Below are 18,608 nucleotides of genomic sequence, written 5' to 3' on the forward strand. Positions count from 1 at the left end.
CTTTTAAATGGACTGATCCATCTTCAGAGGAGACGCATCTGCTGCAGGAGGACAAAATTTCTTTACCTTGGGATTTAACTCCAAGTCACAATGGGTCCCCAAACCACCAGAAGTTGTACAAACTAGAGACCACATTCTGGCTGAAAGGTCTGAACACAACACAAGTTAGGCAGCAAGAAGTCATGTGTTTTCTGGTATCTTATCATTTTTGCAGGTCAGGCTAGAAGATTGTGCCCTTCTCTTAAAGAGGACAAAGTGTGCTACTATCCCAAACCAAATTAAAGAGAAAGCACAAACCTGCTGACTAAGAAGAGTTATTACACCCTTGCTAAGTTTGTTTAAACAAGTCACTCAGTTGAACTAGGAAAAAACTTCTGAAAAATAGGAGAAATGGTATTTTATCTTTAAAAGTCCTTTTAATAAATGACTTGAGATTATAAAGCAGTTTTCAAATACACAAAGTGCTTCAAAAGGATTCAATAAGCCTTAAGCAATACATTTTTTAGTGTATCACTTTTGTTGTTGTTGAAAATACCCCATTCAATGGATGGAAGTATATTTGATATCACCACTGTTTAAAGGGAATGGAGTTACAGGAATGAGAAGTATATAATTAGTAAATAATCCCTCTCAACAAGTGACTTAAGTAGTCACTCATAGAGAGCAAAAAAAGCTGGAGGCAACACAATCAGTGCATATCAGAAATGCATTTTAATTTTTATTTGAAAACAACTTAAATTTTTAGACAAATGATTTTAGTATATAAATTTGCTTTTGTTTTTATACAGAATATAAAGATTTCCCTCATTAATCTTCCATGTGAAGGGTATTACAAGCCTGGAGGAAGATACTTTCTGCACACAAGTATGTATCTTATGTGTGCAGTATTGGAAACCAATGGTGTAGTGCTCCTACACATAAATGGGGTCAAGTGACATCACACATTAAAAGGGGGAAAGAGAAATATTCTAGTTAATCAGATGCAAGAAGCAAACAAGACGCAAAAACTGTGCAAATAAGACCAAGCCAGTAACTTTAGTTACGACACTGCAGATTACATTGGAATAACAGGTTTGTGAGGCTATAGTGTGCACCACATTAAAACAGCAAGAAAGAGCTATTTATATAGAAAGGCTGGAATGAGGGATTTTTACTAAAGCAAATTAACTTCTTGTCAACTGCCAAAACAAAACAAAACTGAGCATATGAGTGTTAGTATACTGAAGGCATGTTATACCAGTTTCTGTGCAGCATGCTAAAAGTTAGAACTTCTTCACTGGTGCTTATCAATCATTAATAGTCACGTTTTTGCCCCTTCTTGCCAAATTTCAGGCATGTCTTATTTTAGATGGAGTATAGCTTTTATCTATTATTTCATCTTGTAAAAACATGTGAAGACAACGTTCGTTCTGTGCCAGAGGATGACCAGCGACCCTGAGAATAAAAAATATAAATTTAGTCCAATATTTTATACAAGGTGGGGGAGTTCAAAACACGTATTTTAAAGTTGAGAAGCATGTATAATTTTTTTTTTTTTGAGATGGAGTCTTGCTCTGTTGCACAGGCTGGAGTGCAGTGGCTGATCTTGGCTCATGGCAACCTCCATCTCCTGGGTTCAAGTGATTTCGTGCCTCAGCCCCCTGAGTAGCAGGGACTACAGGCGTGTGCCATCATGCCCAGCTAATTTTTATATTTTTACTAGAGACGGGGTTTCACCATGTTGGCCAGGCTAGTCTCAAATCCCTGACCTCAAGTGATCTGCCCACCTCAGCCTCCCAAAGTGCTGGGATTACAGGCGTGAGCCACCGCGCCCGGCTCAGAATCATGTACAGTTTACCAATAAGTATTATTCTGGACTGTCCATAAAGCTATGCACTATCAACTAATGGTATATGTTCTTTTGTTTGGTTCACAACTCTAATTAAGAAAACATTAATCACAAATTTTTCACTGCTTGTGGCACATGTACCCAATTAGCTTTACATAATAGCTGGTGTATTCATAAGAAACTTAAATTAATTTTAATGTTAAAAGTGAAGCATGTCAATTGATCCTAAGAATCTTTTTTTTTTTTTTTTGAGACAAAGTGTTGCTCTATCACCCAGGCTGGAGTGCAGTGGTGTGATCTTGGCTCACTGCAACCTCTGTCTCCCAGGTTCAAGCGATTCTCCTGCCACAGCCTCCTGAGTAGCTGGGACTACAGGTAAACACCACCACGCCCCACTAATTTTTGTATTTTTAGTAGAGACACGGTTTCGCCATGTTGGCCAGGCTGGCCTTGGAACTCCTGACCTCAAGTGATCTGCCCACCTCGGCCTCCCAAAATATTGGGATTACAGGCATGATCCACTGTACCAGGCCAGAATCTATTTTAAAGAGGAGAAGATACAGGATTGAAGTTAGAAATACAATGAAGTTCAATAAAAGCCCAAAATACTAAAAAAACAGGCACAAATATCCAGGTATTTTGTTTGTTTTTGCCTGCTTAAAACCAGACTGGGCAACCAGACTACTATTTCAGAATTTAAAAACATCTAATATAGGCCAGGTGTGGTGGCTCATGCTTGTAATCCCAGCACTTTGGGAGACCAAGGCAGGCAGATCACTTGAGATCAGGAGTTTGAGACCAGCCTGGCCAACATGGCGAAACACTGTCTCTACTAAAAATACAAAAATAAGCCAGACACGATGGTGCGCAACTATAATCCCAACTGCTCAGGTGGCTGAGGCATGAGAATCACTTGAACCTGGGAGGTGGAGGTTTCAGTGAGCCGAGACTGCACCACTGCACTCCAGCCTGGGCGACAGAGCAAGACTTTGTCTCAAAAAAAAAAAAAAAAAAAAATCTAATATAGTACTGCCTTCTCCAAAAGGAAAATAGACTCACAGACAATGAATACTGAGTGCTACAGTAGATAACCAAGGGCTTTATGTAACCCTTTCTCTCCTGTTTACCACTCATGGATCTTCAAATCACTAGATAAAATTTACAGTGTAAGCTCACATTACCATATTCTGTAGGATTTGATTTACTTTTGCTAGTTTAAGGCCAATGCACAATTACAGTGAGGTCTTTCTTGGCATAAATCTTTCTATCACTCTGGCTTTCTATTACTTTACAAAATAGCTGTATTTCAAATGGAAACAAAATTAAAAGCTAAAAATATTGGTTTGAGCTTATCAAGAGTTTCTAAAGTAAAAAAGAAACAATCCTAAGTCTTCTTACATTTTCAAAAGAATACATTTTACCATGAAAATTAAAAACATGCACCTTTATACAAGACATGCTAATACCTCCATCTGCAATCAAACAAGATGATTGCAAGTATATTGTAAGTTTTATTGTTCATGCTAGAACATACCTTAAATCAGAAAGAATCATAAGTAAAACTGTATTTTTTAAATGCCGTAATTTTAAATGTAATTTGCATAAATTAACCAAGAAAAACAAATACAAAACTTAGGTCAACACAAAGATGCTCATTTCAATCACTCAAATGTGTTAATATTTATCACATGATATTCAACTTGTCAGACACTTTTACTTTGTTTAAATGATATGAAAAGTTAGGAAATGGCTGAAAGAAAAGGCAACAGTGCAGTTTAGCTTAACATCTAAACTACAAGTAGTCACTTAAAGTAGTCCTACACTTTGAGGAATAGGAAGCACTTACTTGTTTATAAACTGCTCCAGCCCTTGTTTTCTTTCCTCAATAAAATTGTCATCAAATATTCCATCATCTCCTCTAAAAGGAAGCTGACGCAAAAACGCTTTCCCAGGGAGCGGGGGAACTACGACCTAAAACGTGAAGACAGAAACTCCTTGATCATGATGACTGGGTTGTGAAAATTTATAGAGCACAACATGAAGACAAAGCATGTCCTCACTATGACAGCCATCGTCCGGTCAAACTAGTTTAAATATAAAAGAGCAAAAAACACACTGAGAAAAGACCAGATGTTTAGACAAATGCAGAATAGCCCATCAGACAAAAGCTCCTAACTCAAAGGCAGGGCCCACAGCTTATATCATTTTTCTTGGCCTTATCAAAGCCCAGGTATACAAAGAGAACACTCACAACACTGAAATAAAGGTTACCATGCCCCTCAGACACTTGTGATGCCACTTGGAGAAGGCAATGCCTTATTGCAATGGAAACTGCAGAGATCAAAATCAACTCTCAATTAAATGAAGAAACGATAATGTTCTCTCTGCAACATGGTTAGGTAAGAATTCTGGTTTCAGCCGGGCGTGGTGTCTCACGCCTGTAATTCCAGCACTTTGGGAGGCCGAGGCGGGCAGATCACAGAGTCAGGAGATCGAGACCATCCTGGCTAACACGGTGAAACCCTGTCTCTATTAAAAAATACAAAAAATGAGCCAGGCGTGGTGGTGGGCGCCTGTAGGCCCAGCTACTCTGGAGGCTGAGACAGGAGAATGGCGTGAACCCGGTAGGCAGAGCTTGCAGTGAGTGGAGATCACGCCACTGCACTCCAGCTGGGCTAGAGTGAGACTCCGTCTGAAAAAAAAAAAAAAGATTTCTGGTTTCTTCAACCTCTTACCATCTGCATACAGTCTTTCCTACTTGTGTTTGAGGTGATGACAAAATACCAATAACTCTAGTTGTCACTATTCTGTTTCCTAAATTAAGAAACAAGTCAACGTTCTCCCAAATGCCCTATCCTGCTGTCTTTTCCCAAAGACCTGTCATTTCTCCCTTCTCGCACTATAGGAAGATCCCAAATTTTCCCCTTCAAAGCCTAACCAAGGGTCAACTCCTGCTGATCTCTCCCTTCTGGGAATTATCTGGAGCTCAAATATTATTCTGGGCCAGGTGCAGTGGCTCATGTCTGCAATCCCTGCACTTTGGGAGGCCAAGGCAGGCGGGAGGATTGCTTGAGGCCAGGAGTTTGACACAAGCCTGGGCACATGTCTACAAAAATAAAAAAAACTTAGCTGGGTGTGGTGGTGTGAGCCTGTAGTCCCAGCTACTTAGGAGGCGAAAGTGGGATGATCACTTGAGTCCAGGAGTTCAGGACTGGAGTGAACTAAAATCATGTCGCTGCACTCCAGCCTAGGTGACAGTGAGACCCCATCTTAAAAAAACAAACAATTTTTTAAAAATGTTATTCTGGAGCTCAAAATACTTGTTTTGATTAAATAGCACCTAGCTATTTCACAAGTTAGTTTGGTTTCTCTACCCTAGCACTACTGAGAATCAGATAAGTTTTGTACTGGGGGGCTTTCTTGTGCATTCTTTTCTTTCTTGAGATGGGGTCTTGCTCTGTCACCAGTTCCGTGGTGCGATCATGGCTCGCTGCAGCCTCCCCCAGACTCAGATGATCCTCCTGCATCAGCCTCCCAAATAGCCGGGACAATACAGGCACATAGCGTGCTACCATGCCTGGTTAATTTTTCTATTTTTTGTGGAGATGGTGTTTCACCGTGTTGACCAGGCTGGCATTCTTTTCTTTAGCAGCATCCCTAGCCTCTACCCACTAGACAACATAGCACCCCCAGTTGAGACAATAAAAAATGTCTCTAGACAGTGTCAAATGTCTCCTGGGGGATAAAACTGCCTTTGGTGGAAAACCATCAATCTATCATACTAATGTCTTCAAATCAAGACCCCTGTCTTAGGCTTCTTGTGGTTATTTTAAGAAAAACTGGGCATACAACAGAAGCTCAAATGTCTGTTAAATGACCAACCACTTAGCTGGATCCTTACTTTAAATGCAAACAGAGAAATGTGTAAGCAAACAATCAGAACAAGGAGAAATATATATAGTAAACTGATACATATTTTTCTTTTCACCAATAATACAAATTACACATATTCAAAAAAATTAAAACTTTAAACCCTTGATACAGTTTCTACAACGAGTTGTTTATCCTCAAACAAAATTCAATAGGGTAAAAAAGGGAAAGAGCAACTCGACTTCATATAGATTAACAAAAAACAAAATAAAGACAAAAAAACCATATTCAGAGAAGGACTGTGTGGTAGATAGAGCTCCCTCTCCCCTCTCCCCTCTCCCCTCCCCCCTCCCCCCTCTCCCCTCTCCCCTCTCCCCCTCCCCTGTCCCCTCTCCCCTCTTTCCACGGTCTCCCTCTGATGCCGAGCCAAAGCTGGACGGTACTGCTGCCATCTCAGCTCACTGCAACCTCCCTGCCCGATTCTCCTGCCTCAGCCTGCCGAGTGCCTGCGATTGCAGGCGCGCGCCGCCATGCCTGACTGGTTTTCGTATTTTTTTGGTGGAGACGGGGTTTCGATGTGTCAGCTGGGCTGGTCTCCAGCTCCTAACCGCGAGTGATCCGCCAGCCTCGGCCTCCCGAGGTGCCGGGATTGCAGACGGAGTCTCGTTAACTCAGTGCTCAATGGCGCCCAGGCTGGAGTGCAGTGGCGTGATCTCGGCTCGCTACAACCACCTCCCAGCCGCCTGCCTTGGCCTCCCTAAGTGCCGAGATTGCAGCCTCTGCCTGGCAGCCACCCCGTCTGGGAAGTGAGGAGCGTCTCCGCCTGACCGCCCATCGTCTGGGATGTGAGGAGCCCCTCTGCCTGGCTGCCCAGTCTGGAAAGTGAGGAGCGTCTCTGCCCGGCCGCCATCCCATCTAGGAAGTGAGGAGCGCCTCTTCCCGGCCACCATCACATCTGGGAAGTGAGGAGCGTCTCTGCCCGGCCGCCCATCGTCTGAGATGTGGGGAGCACCTCTGCCCTGCCGCCCCGTCCGGGATGTGAGGAGTGTCTCTGCCCGGCCGCCCTGTCTGAGAAGTGAGGAGACCCTCTGCCTGGCAACCACCCCGTCTGAGAAGTGAGGAGCCCCTCCGCCCGGCAGCCACCCCGTCTGAGAAGTGAGGAGCATCCTCCCTCCTCGTCCGGGAGGGAGGTGGGGGGGTCAGCCCCCCGCCCGGCCAGCCGCCCCGTCCGGGAGGTGAGGGGCGCCTCTGCCCAGCCGCCCCTACCGGGAAGTGAGGAGCCCCTCTGCCCGGCCAGCCGCCTCGTCCGGGAGGGAGGTGGGGGGGTCAGCCCCCCGCCTGGCCAGCCGCCCCGTCCGGGAGGCGAGGGGTGCCTCTGCCCGGCCGCCCCTACTGGGAAGTGAGGAGCCCCTCTGCCCGGCCAGCCGCCCCGTCCGGGAGGGAGGTGGGGGGGTCAGCCCCCCGCCCGGCCAGCCGCCCCGTCCGGGAGGGAGGTGGGGGGATCAGCCCCCCGCCTGGCCAGCCGCCCCGTCCGGGAGGGAGGTGGGGGGATCAGCCCCCTGCCCGGCCAGCCGCCCTGTCCAGGAGGTGGGGGGGCGCCTCTGCCCGGCCGCCCCTACTGGGAAGTGAGGAGCCCCTCTGCCCGGCCAGCCGCCCCGTCCGGGAGGGAGGCGGGGGGGTCAGCCCCCCGCCCAGCCAGCCGCCCCGTCCGGGAGGGAGGCGGGGGGGTCAGCCCCCCGCCCGGCCAGCCGCCCCGTCCGGGAGGGAGGCGGGGGGGTCAGCCCCCCGCCCGGCCAGCCGCCCCGTCCGGGAGGGAGGCGGGGGGGTCAGCCCCCCGCCCGGCCAGCCGCCCCGTCCGGGAGGGAGGTGGGGGGGTCAGCCCCCTGCCCGGCCAGCCGCCCTGTCCAGGAGGTGGGGGGGCGCCTCTGCCCGGCCGCCCCTACTGGGAAGTGAGGAGCCCCTCTGCCCGGCCAGCCGCCCCGTCCGGGAGGGAGGCGGGGGGGTCAGCCCCCTGCCCGGCCAGCCGCCCCGTCCGGGAGGGAGGCGGGGGGGTCAGCCCCCCGCCCGGCCAGCCGCCCTGTCCGGGAGGTGAGGGGCACCTCTGCCCGGCCACCCCTACCGGGAAGTGAGGAGCCCCTCTGCCCGGCCAGCCGCCCCGTCCGGGAGGGAGGTGGGGGGGTCAGCCCCCCGCCGGGCCAGCCGCCCCGTCGGGGAAGTGAGGGGCGCCTCTGCCCGGCCGCCCCTACTGGGAAGTGAGGAGCCCCTCTGCCCGGCCAGCCGCCCTGTCCGGGAGGGAGGTGGGGGGTCAGCCCCCCGCCCGGCCAGCCGCCCCGTCCGGGAGGGAGGTGGGGGGGGGGGTCAGCCCCCCGCCCGGCCAGCCGCCCCGTCCGGGAGGTGAGGGGCGCTTCTGCCCGGCCGCCCCTACTGGGAAGTGAGGAGCTCCTCTGCCCGGCCACCACCCCATCTGGGAGGTGTACTCAACAGCTCATTGAGAACGGGCCATGAAGACAATGGCGGTTTTGTGGAATAGAAAGGGGGGAAAGGTGGGGAAAAAATTGAGAAATCGGATGGTTGCTATGTCTGTGTAGAAAGAGGTAGACATGGGAGACTTTTCATTTTGTTCTGTACTAAGAAAAATTCTTCTGCCTTGGGATCCTGTTGATCTGTGACCTTACCCCCAACCCTGTGCTCTCTGAAACATGTGCTGTATCCACTCAGGGCTGAATGGATTAAGGGCGGTGCAAGATGTGCTTTGTTACACAGATGCTTGAAGGCAGCATGTTCATTAAGAGTCATCACCACTCCCTAATCTCAAGTACCCAGGGACACAAACACTGCGGAAGGCCGCAGGGTCCTCTGCCTAGGAAAACCAGAGAACTTTGTTCACTTGTTTATCTGCTGACCTTCCCTCCACTATTGTCCTGTGACCCTGCCAAATCCCCCTCTGCGAAAACACCCAAGAATGATCAATAAAAAAGAAAAAAAAAAAAAAAAAGAAAAAAAAAAAAAAAAAAAGATTAAAAATCTCCGTAGGAAAAAAAATAAAAAATAAAAAATAAAGACAAAAAAACCAAATGTCCAAATAAACTTTATAATCCCTTCCTAGATTTACTCTCCTCAGATGACCAATGATGAAGATATCTATGGATTTGTCTCTGTAAATTTATGCTAGCATTCTCAGATCTCACCCCCATGTTAACATCTGTTTAGTTGAGAGTTAAAATCTGCAGGGACCTTCTATAACTGAGAAACAAAGGAATGCTAACCATTACGTTCCAGTAGAATGGCTATCTGGTGGGCAGGGAAAAATATCTGTATCTACACAATTATTATTTAAAAAAAGAATTCTGGAACCAGTGTGTTAAATAAATGACCACTATTAATTCAGGGTAGAATTTAGCATGAAACTTAAGAAAAGTATAGCTCAAGGATGTCAGTTAAAGAAAGAAGGAAAATGATAAAAAATGTAAGAGTATATATATAATTAAATATATATAAATTTCATATATAATGGGAATTTAAGAAAAGGATAGCTATGCATTATCCTCTGTAGAGATACACTCTTCCTAACATATTCAAACTAGTCATTCAAATGGATGGGGAGGTGGTAGGCAACAGGATTAATGATCTATAAAAATCATAAATGGCTCATCCAGCTAAGATTCTCTTCTACATCAAATTATTTTTGCTGAAGCAGTCTGAAAACACCTAACTGGAATTCTAACACCAGGTTGGGTGCGGTAGCTCACATATGTAATCCCAGCACTTCAGGAGGCCAAGGTGGGTGGATCACCTGAGGTCAGAAGTTCAAGACCAGCCTGGCCAACACGGTGAAACCCTGTGTCTACTAAAAATACAAAAAATTAGCCGGGCGTGGTGGTGCATGCTTGTAACCCCTTTACTCAGGAGGCTGAGGAGAATTGCTTGAGCCTGGGAGGCAGAGATTGCAGTAAGCTGGGATTGTACCACGGTACTCCAGCCTGGGCGAGAGCTAGACACTGTCTCAAAAAAAAAAAAAAAAAAAAAAAATTCTAATACTAATTAAAAAGTCATGAATGCAAAGATATGTGCGTGCATGTGGGGTGAGAAACAGGAGAATATCTGGTGAGCACAATATATTGAAAGCTAAAGCAAACTAGAATAAAAGCTAAAAGATCTGACCATAATACATGTCAGCTAATTTCTAGCTTAGTTTAACAGATCTTAGTTAAAAGTACTAATATACCACAAAATAACTTGATTACATTGTTCTTTGCAATACTGTAATACGAGTAAAACTTTCACATGGATTTAACTCTCAATATATTTAACTGGTCTAATGTTAAATGTGAAGTATTGTCCTTCAAAGGAGAACATCAAGAAAGTGAAAAACAACCCAGAGACTGGGAGATATGTGCAAATTATGTATCTGATAGGGAACTCTAAGAGTCTTATATATTCTCGACATAACTCTATAATAAAAAGATGAACCCATTGAAAAAGGCAAAAGCTCTCAATAAAGATGTCTCCAAAGAAGATACATAAATGACCAATAAGTACACGAAAAGAAAATCTACATTAGTGGCCATTAGAGAAATAAAAATCAAAACCACAATGCAATACCCCTTCACAAACAGTAGGATAGCTATAATAAAGAAGACAGGCAATTAGTAAGGATGTGGAGAAAAGTAGAACCTCACACTGCTGGTAAGAATGTAAAACTACGCAGCTGCTTTGGAAAAACGGTCTGCCAATTCCTCAAAAGGTTAAAAAGAGTTATGACCCAGCAATGTACTGGTAGGTATATACTGAAAAGAAATGAAAACACATGCAGACAGAAACCTATGCACAAATGTTCACAGCAGCACTACTAATAATAGCCAAAAAGTAGAACAAAATGTCCACCAAATAAGTGTATAAATAAGATGTGGTATAAGCACACAATAGGATATTATTTAGGAATAAAAAGAAATGAAGTAATTGATGCATGTTAGAAAATCATGAACTGTGAAAACATGTTAAGTGAAAGAAGCCAGACACAAAAGATCACATATTGTGGGCTTCCATTTACATATGCCCAGAATGGGCAAATCCACAGAGAAAGGAGACTAGCAGGTGGTTGCCATAGGCTGAGTGAGGAAGGGTTGGGGAGAAATCAGCGGTGTCTACTAATGGGGACAGGGTTTCTTTTATTGGGTGATAAAAATACTCTAAAATTGACTAGTGCTCTAAAATAGTGATGGTTGCACAACTCTGTGAACATATTAAAAACCAGTGAATTATACACTTTAAATAGGTGAATTGCATGGTATGTGAATTATATCTCAATAAAGCTGTTACTAAAAACAAAAGCGGCCGGGCGGGGTGGCTCATGCCTGTAATCCCAGCACTTCGGGAGGCCAAGGCGGGCGGATCACAAGGCCAGGAGATCGAGACCGTCTTGCTAACACGGTGAAACCGTCTCTACTAAAAATTAAAAAAAATAAATAAATAAATTTACAAAAAAAAGCAAAATATACATTCAGCAAAAGTTTATTAAACATTTCCAGTGTGCCACATGGCATGTCAAGCAAAGCCCAAAGCCTATGTATCAAGACACTTCTCAGCTAGGTGCGGTGGCTCATGCCTGTAATCCCAGCACTTTGGGAGGCCAAGGCAGGAGGATTACTTGAGGCCAGGAATTCAAGACCAGCCTGGGCAACATAGTGAAGCCTCATCCTTACAAAAAAATTTTAAAAATTAGCTGGACATGGTGGCTCATGCCTGTAGTCCCAGCTACTTGGGAGGCTGAGGCAGGAAAATCACTTGAGACCAGGAGTTGGAGGATATTATAGTATGCTATGATCACACCACTGCATTTCAGCCTGGGCAACAGAGCAAGGCTCTGTCAATCAATTAATCAATCAATCTCCTAACCATCTGTAATTTGTAATATAGTGAGACATAAATCTTTATTTCCTAATAGACAAATATTTCAACTCCATTTGCTGAATTCCTTTCCCACTGAATGACAATGCTATTTTTGTTATGAACTAAATTCCCTATAAATACATGGGTCAAAGTCTAAACTCTATTACATTCCACTAATCTATTTGCCCAACCTAAAGCAATATACACTGCATAACAGTGTTTCCCATCAGAGATGGACCACTTAAGATAATAACTGTGGTGCCTTAAGATTATAATGGAGGTGAAAAATTCCTATTGCCTAGAGATGTCTTGGTGATCCTGACTCTGTGCAGGCCTAGGCTACTATGTATATTTGTGACTTAATTTTTAAGAAAAAGTTAAAAAAATTTAAATAGAGAAAAGCTTATAGAATAAGAATATAAAGAACATATTTTTGTACATTTGTTCAATGTGTGTTTTAAGCTAAGTGTTATTACAAGAGTCAAAAAGTTAAAGTAAAAAGTAAGCTAAGGTTAATTTATTATTGAAGAAAAATATTTTATAAATTATAAATTTCAATGTACAGTGTTTATAAAGCCTGCAGTAATAAACAGTAATGTCCTAGGTCTTCTCATTCACTCGCCACATACTAACTGACTCACCCAGAACAACTTTCAATCCTGCAAGCTCCATTTATGGTAAGTGCCCTATACAGGCGTACCATTTAAAAAATCTTCCATGCTTTAAAAAAAAAAAAAAAAAAAATCTTCCACGCTGTATTTTTTACCATAACTTTTCTATGTTTAGATGCACAAATGCTTCCCACTATGTTACAACTGCCTGTAGTATTCAGTACAGTAACATGTTGGATAGGCTTGTAGTCTAGGAGTAATAGGCTGTACCATATAGCCTAGGTGTGTAGTAGGCTACACCACCTGGGTTTGTGTGAGTATACTCATATGATGTTTGCACAAACAATGAAATCACCTAAGGATGCATTTCTTAGAATGTATTCTCATCATTAAGTGCCATATGACTACACCACATTGTTTGAATTACTATAGCCTTAAGATATGTTTTGGGTCAGGCGCAGTGGCTCACACCGTAATCCCAGCACTTTGGGAGGCTGAGGAGGGCAGATCACCTGAGGTCAGGAGTTCGAGACCAGCCTGGCCAACATGATGAAACCCCATCTCTACTAAAAATATAAAAAAATTAGCCAAGTGTGGTGGTGGGTGCCTGTAATCCCAGCTACTCAGGAGGCTGAGGCAGGAGAATTGCTTGAACCCAGGAGATGGAGGTTGCAGTGAGCCGACATGATGCCACTGCACTCCAGAGTGAGGCTCAGTCTCAAAAAAAAAAAAAAAAAAAAAGATGTTTTGAAGTCTGGTAGAACAAATAACCTGCTGCCCACTATATACTGAAAATATTTTTTGGTTATTCTTGAGCTTTTTCTGATTCTAAAGCTCATAAGTAAATCTGCAACTTTATAAACAGCCCTACTGAAATTTCTACTAGAATCTTATGAATTTATAAATAAGTTAGAAGATACTGCTCTACTTCATGCAGGTCTCTGCTAATGTCACCTACAGTGAGGCCTTCCCTTGTGCTCTATATGAGAGTGGCTCCCCTGGCACTTCCTACTTCCCTTAGTTTAGCTTTGTTTTTTTTTTTAGAGCTTCTCATCATCTGACATCTATATATTTTACTATATTTTTCCTGCCTTCTCTTCAACAACCCCCTCCCCCGCAATTTACCTAATACGATATAAGCACCATAAAACAGGGGACCTTAATTTGTTCATAGCTCTACCTGTAACTCCTAGAACACAAAGAACGAGCTAAAATGTTCATAAAATAAAAAAATCTTCAAAAGTAAACATTCCAAACGAGGAATACGGTATTACAAGGAATACAGTTGAGACAGGGCCTGGCTCTGGTGCCCATGCTGGAGTGCAGGGGCGAGACTACAGCTCACTGCAACCTCTGCCTCCTGGACTCAAGTGATCCTCTTGCCTCAGCCTCCTGAGTGCTGGGACTACAGGTGCATGTCACCATGCCTGGCTAATTTTTGTATTTTTGGTAGCGATGGGGTTTCGCATGTTGCCCACGCTGGTCTCGAACTCCTTGGCTTAAGTGATCCACCCGCGTTGGCCTCCTGAAGTGCTGGGATTACAGGTGTAAGCCACTGCACCTGGCCCCTCTTTATTTAGGTCTGGTCTTTTGGTAAAGTTTGAGAGCTTTCTTAATACAGATTTTGTATTTCTAGTTTTATTCATATTTAAAAATTTTGGAAGAGATGGGGCCTCACTATGTTGCCCAGGCTGGTCTTGAACTGCTGGGCTCAAGAGATCCTCCTGACTCGGCCTACCAAAGTACCGAGATTATAGGCATGAGCCACCATGCCCGGCCTTCTTTACATTTTTGTTGGAATGCTATGATCTGCATATTTTGTGCTCATATGCGGCCACTTTTATCTTAGGCTAGAAACAGAAAAAAAAAAAAAAAACCCTTATAAACCTGAGAAATGAGTACAGACTAGCCTTCATCTAGTTCAGGACTCCTACCATACCCACACCTTTTTACCTATTTTCTAGTCACAAAATAACTTTTCATCATTCTGAGCACACCACGTCCTTCCATGACTCCTTGCCTCTGATGTCATTCTGAGGCAGGGCTGAAATGAGAGACACCAGAGTGAGACCCTGCTTTAATTTATTTTGATGCCAAAGCTACCAAATTCTATTCTAAGAGAAGATCAGGCATGTAACAGTGTTTTTAAATTGCCGGCAGCAACCCATTAGTGGATCATGGCCATCATTTAAAAACGCTAATCTGAAGAATATCAGCACATATCACACAGAGTGAGGTCATTACTGCTTTATGAAACTTCTGTTACATGAACATATATGTGATGAAAAAAACTTATGTGTCACTAAAACAAAATTGGAAATACACTGACATTTATAAAATGTATTGAGGAAGAGAAACTTGGCTTAAGTGTGTGGAGAGGGGAAGATGGAATAGGACGATGAGGGAAAGGAAGGAAGTAATAGCAACAAGGTTCTAAGAAGTGTTATTGAAGTGTGAGTCAGCAAAGACCTCAACTGGGCCAAAGTAGACAAGAGAAAGAGTTCTAAGGAAAATTTACACAGACTCTACCTCTATAAAATGACACTAAACTATTTGAAAAAAAGAAATCATATTTGCTTTTACCCATTTTATTCAATATCATTTTCCTGAGAAATATTAAACATTAAAACTTGGAATGTTTTGCTTTAAAGTTGCATCATAAATCATTCTTACCTTGCTCTCTCTTTCTAATTCACTTCGCAGCCATTCAAAGTCACTGTATCTTCTTCTAACAGTAGATTCTTTCAGCTTGAAAATAGGAAGATTTGTCTGAAACAAAAAAAGTTAGTCCTAAATTGAAGCACATTAAGGAAACTTCAAAAAAATGGGGGGACGGGTATGGCAAGCCTGATTACCTTAACAAAAGAAATCATGACTTTCTTTTTCTTTTTTTGAGACAGAATCTCCCTTTGTTGCCTAGGCTGGAGTGCAATGGCACGATCTCGGCTCACTGCAAACTCCACCTCCCAGGTTCAAATGATTTTTCCGCCTCAGCCTCCCAAGTAGCTGGGATTACAGGCACCCACCATCATGCCCAGCTAATTTTTGTATTTTTGTAGAGATGGGGTTTTACCATGTTGCCCAGGCTGGTCTTGAACTCCTGACCTCAGGTGATCCGCCCGCCTCGGCCTCCCAAAGTGCTGGGATTACAGGCATGAGCCATGGCACCCGGCCGAAATCATGATGTTTTTCATATGACCTTTTACCCATAACAAAATAAAACTTTGCTAGTTCTCTTTTTTTTTTTTTTTGAGACAGAATCTCACTGTCGCCCAGGCAGTGATGTGATCTTGGCTCACTGCAACCTCCACCTCCTAGGGTCAAGTGATTCTCCTGCCTCAGCCTCCCAAGTAGCTGGGATTACAGGCACTCGCCACCAGGCCTGGCTAATTTTCTTGTATTTTTAGTAGAGGCGGGGTTTCACCATGTTGGCCAGGCTGGTGGTCTCAAACTCCTGACCTCAAGTGATCTGCTGCCTCGGCCTCCCAAAATGCTACGCTTACAGGCCTGAGCCACTGCCTGGCCCACTAGTTCTTTAAAAGTATTTACACAAGAACACAACTTTTAAATGTACCTTTGCATGCATGCTTTTGAATGTCACTCTGCCTGAGGTTATTTACATAAATGTAGGTCATTTTCTTATTATTTCAGTGAGCTTTAAAAATGTCAACTAAGCAGGGGTGAAAAAAGGCTAGCTCTTGACTATTCTCCATCTTAGCTAGTACCTCAGCAAACAGTCCTCATAGGGGAAATATACCTTACCTTTTAATTTTTTAAATTTTATTTTCTTGGTGCTCATTCATTATAGCAAAACCCTAACCTATGTCTCAATGCCTATCACACTGCCCGTTGATGTAGAAATTCTTTTTCTTCTCCCAGAGACAGGGTCTCACTCCATTGCCCAGGCTGGATTTAAACTCCTAGGCTCCAGCAATCCTCTCGCCTTGGCCTCCCGGGTAGCTGGGACTGCAGGGTCATACCACTGTGCTGGCTCACTTAACTACTTTTTTTGATTTATTTTTTTGAGGCAGAATCTCGCTCTGTCGCCCAGGCTGTAGTGCAGTGGCGTGATCTCGGCTCACTGCGATCTCCGCCGCCTGGGTTCACGCCATTCTCCTGCCTCAGCCTCCCAAGTAGCTGGGAGTACAGATGCCCACCACCATGGCTCGCTAATTTTTTGTATTTTTAGTGGAGAGGGGGTTTCACCGTGTTAGCCAGGATGGTCTCCATCTCCTGACCTTGTGATCTGCCCACCTTAGCCTCCCAAAGTGCTGGGATTACAGGCGTGAGCCACCACACCTGGCCCACTTAGCTGCTTCTAAATGAAACCAAAATATTTTGTTATGAGGACTGGATTAGATCTTGCATAATAAAAGACCTAAATAAAACATTATTCTTAATGGCCTTCTAAAAAATGCCAAGAAAAGCAGGGAAAGTGCTGCATACAGTGTCTGTGGGTCTTACCCCTAGTAGGAAATTAAATCGTACTCAGTAGACCAAGCTCATAAACCCAGAGCTTTAAAGGCAGAGGGCAAGTTTAAGAATTGAAAACATAACACCCAGTACTTTCAAGTTACACTGGAATGTAAGAAAATTTCTGGAGACTGTTCTTTTTAAGATTGCAAAGGCTACTTGTTGCCACTTCAGTCAACTTCTAAATTTAAAAAAAGTAACATGAAAGATTTCTATTATCTTTTACTGGATCCCCTTTAAAGAAAAAATATGCGGCAGGGCGCGGTGGCTCACGACTGTAATCCCAGCACTTTGAAAGGCTGAGGCGGGCGGATCACGAGGTCAGGAGATCGAGACCATCCTGGCTAACAGGTGAAACCTCGTTTCTACTAAAAATACAAAAAAACCAGCCGGACGTAGTGGCGGGCGCCTGCAGTTCCAGCTACTCGGGAGGCTGAGGCAGGAGAATGGCGTGAACTCGGGAGGCGGAGTTTGCAGTGAGCCGAGATCGCGCCACTGCACTCCAGCCTCGGCGACTGAGCGAGACTCCGTCTCCAAAAACAAAAACAACAACAAGAAAAAATATGCTAGGCCTGGCGTGGTGGCTCACGCCTGTAATCCCAGCTCTTTGGGAGGCCGAGGTGGGCCGATCACAAGGTCAGGAGTTCAAGACCAGCCTGGGCAAGAGACCAGCCTGGGCAGGAGATCAGCCTGGCTAATACGGTGAAACCCTGTCTCCACTAAAAATACAAAACTTAGCTGGGCATGGTGGCGGGCGCCTGCAATCCCAGCTACTTGGGAGGCTGAGGCAGGAGAACTGCTTGAACCCGGGAGGTGGAGGTGGCAGTTAGCCGAAGATCGCTCCACTGCACTCTAGCCTGAGCGACAGAGTGAGACTCTGACTCAAACAAAACAAAACAAAAAAAAGATGCTACCAAATCCAATAAAAAATGGTTTATGACTAAAAACACTAAAGACTATTAGGAGTGGTATGAGACCAGTATTTTATCATTAAGAATAGATTTTAGGCCAGGCATGGTGGCTCATGCCTGTAATCCTAGTGCTTTGGGAGGCTGAGATGGGAGGACTGCTTGAGGCCAAGAGTTACCAGCCTGGGAAACATAAGAAGATTCCAACTCTACAAAAAATAAAATAAATTTACTGGGTATGGTGGCATGTGCCTGTAGTCCTAACTACTTGGGAGGCTGAGGTGGGAGGATCTCTTGAGCCCAGGAGTCAGGAGTTCAAGACTGTAGTGAACTATGATTATGATTGCACCACTGCACTCCAGCATGGGCAACAAATGAGACCCTCTCTCTCAAAAAAAAAAAAAAAAAAAGGAGAAGAAAGATTTTATTTTATTTGAGAATTTTACTTGAGACAGGGTCTCACTCTGTAACCCAGGCTGGAGAGCAGAGGCATGATCATGGCAGGGTCAAGTCAAGTGATTTCTCCTACCTCAACCCCCTGTGTAGCTCAGACTATAGGCACATGCCATCACATCTGGCTAATTTTTGTACTTTTGGTGAGACAGGGTTTCACCATGTTGCTCAGGCTGGTCTTGAACTCCTGAGTACAAGCAATCCATCTGTATTGGACTCCCAAAGTGCTGGGATTACAGGCATGAGCCACCATGCCCAGCCAAAAAGATTTTAAAATGTGCAAAATATCACAAAGTTTGTAGGAGACAGAAATGACTTAACATAATAACCAATGTCATACCCTACCAAAAATACTACTCAACACTATATATTCTCTTAGATTATATTCTGTCCGTTAATTCAGACTTTGAACTAATTAGCATAGAATTTGCATAGAACTGCAAAGTGTTTTACAATTGGAAGAAAAAAGTTAAGTGCCACCTGAAGGAAAGACTGGCTTCCTACTGTGTATACAGGGACATCATCTTGTAATATTCACTCCTAAGAAAGTTCTACTTATTTGTTAAGCTTAATGCT

General features: G+C 44.2%; 1 protein-coding gene across 2 annotated transcripts in view; it reads right to left on the reverse strand.

The window, feature by feature from the left end:
- Window positions 1–692: 692 nt before the first annotated feature.
- The window catches only part of SNX3 (sorting nexin 3), a 53,346-nt gene continuing 35,430 nt past the window's right edge, over window positions 693–18,608 (reverse strand). The window contains exons 2-4 of one of the 2 annotated variants that reach the window (XM_003824327.5): window positions 14,872–14,967; window positions 3,675–3,799; window positions 693–1,434 (exon numbers count right to left, since the gene is read on the reverse strand). In XM_003824327.5, coding sequence (XP_003824375.1) covers window positions 1,329–1,434; window positions 3,675–3,799; window positions 14,872–14,967 — 327 coding nt within the window. In that variant the 3' untranslated portion in view covers window positions 693–1,328. The remainder of the gene's footprint in view (window positions 1,435–3,674; window positions 3,800–14,871; window positions 14,968–18,608) is intronic. The other variant, XM_008978062.4, reaches the window with a different exon arrangement.

The sequence above is a fragment of the Pan paniscus genome, chromosome 5 (assembly GCF_029289425.2).
Source record: "Pan paniscus chromosome 5, NHGRI_mPanPan1-v2.0_pri, whole genome shotgun sequence".
Lineage (NCBI taxonomy): Eukaryota > Metazoa > Chordata > Mammalia > Primates > Hominidae > Pan > Pan paniscus.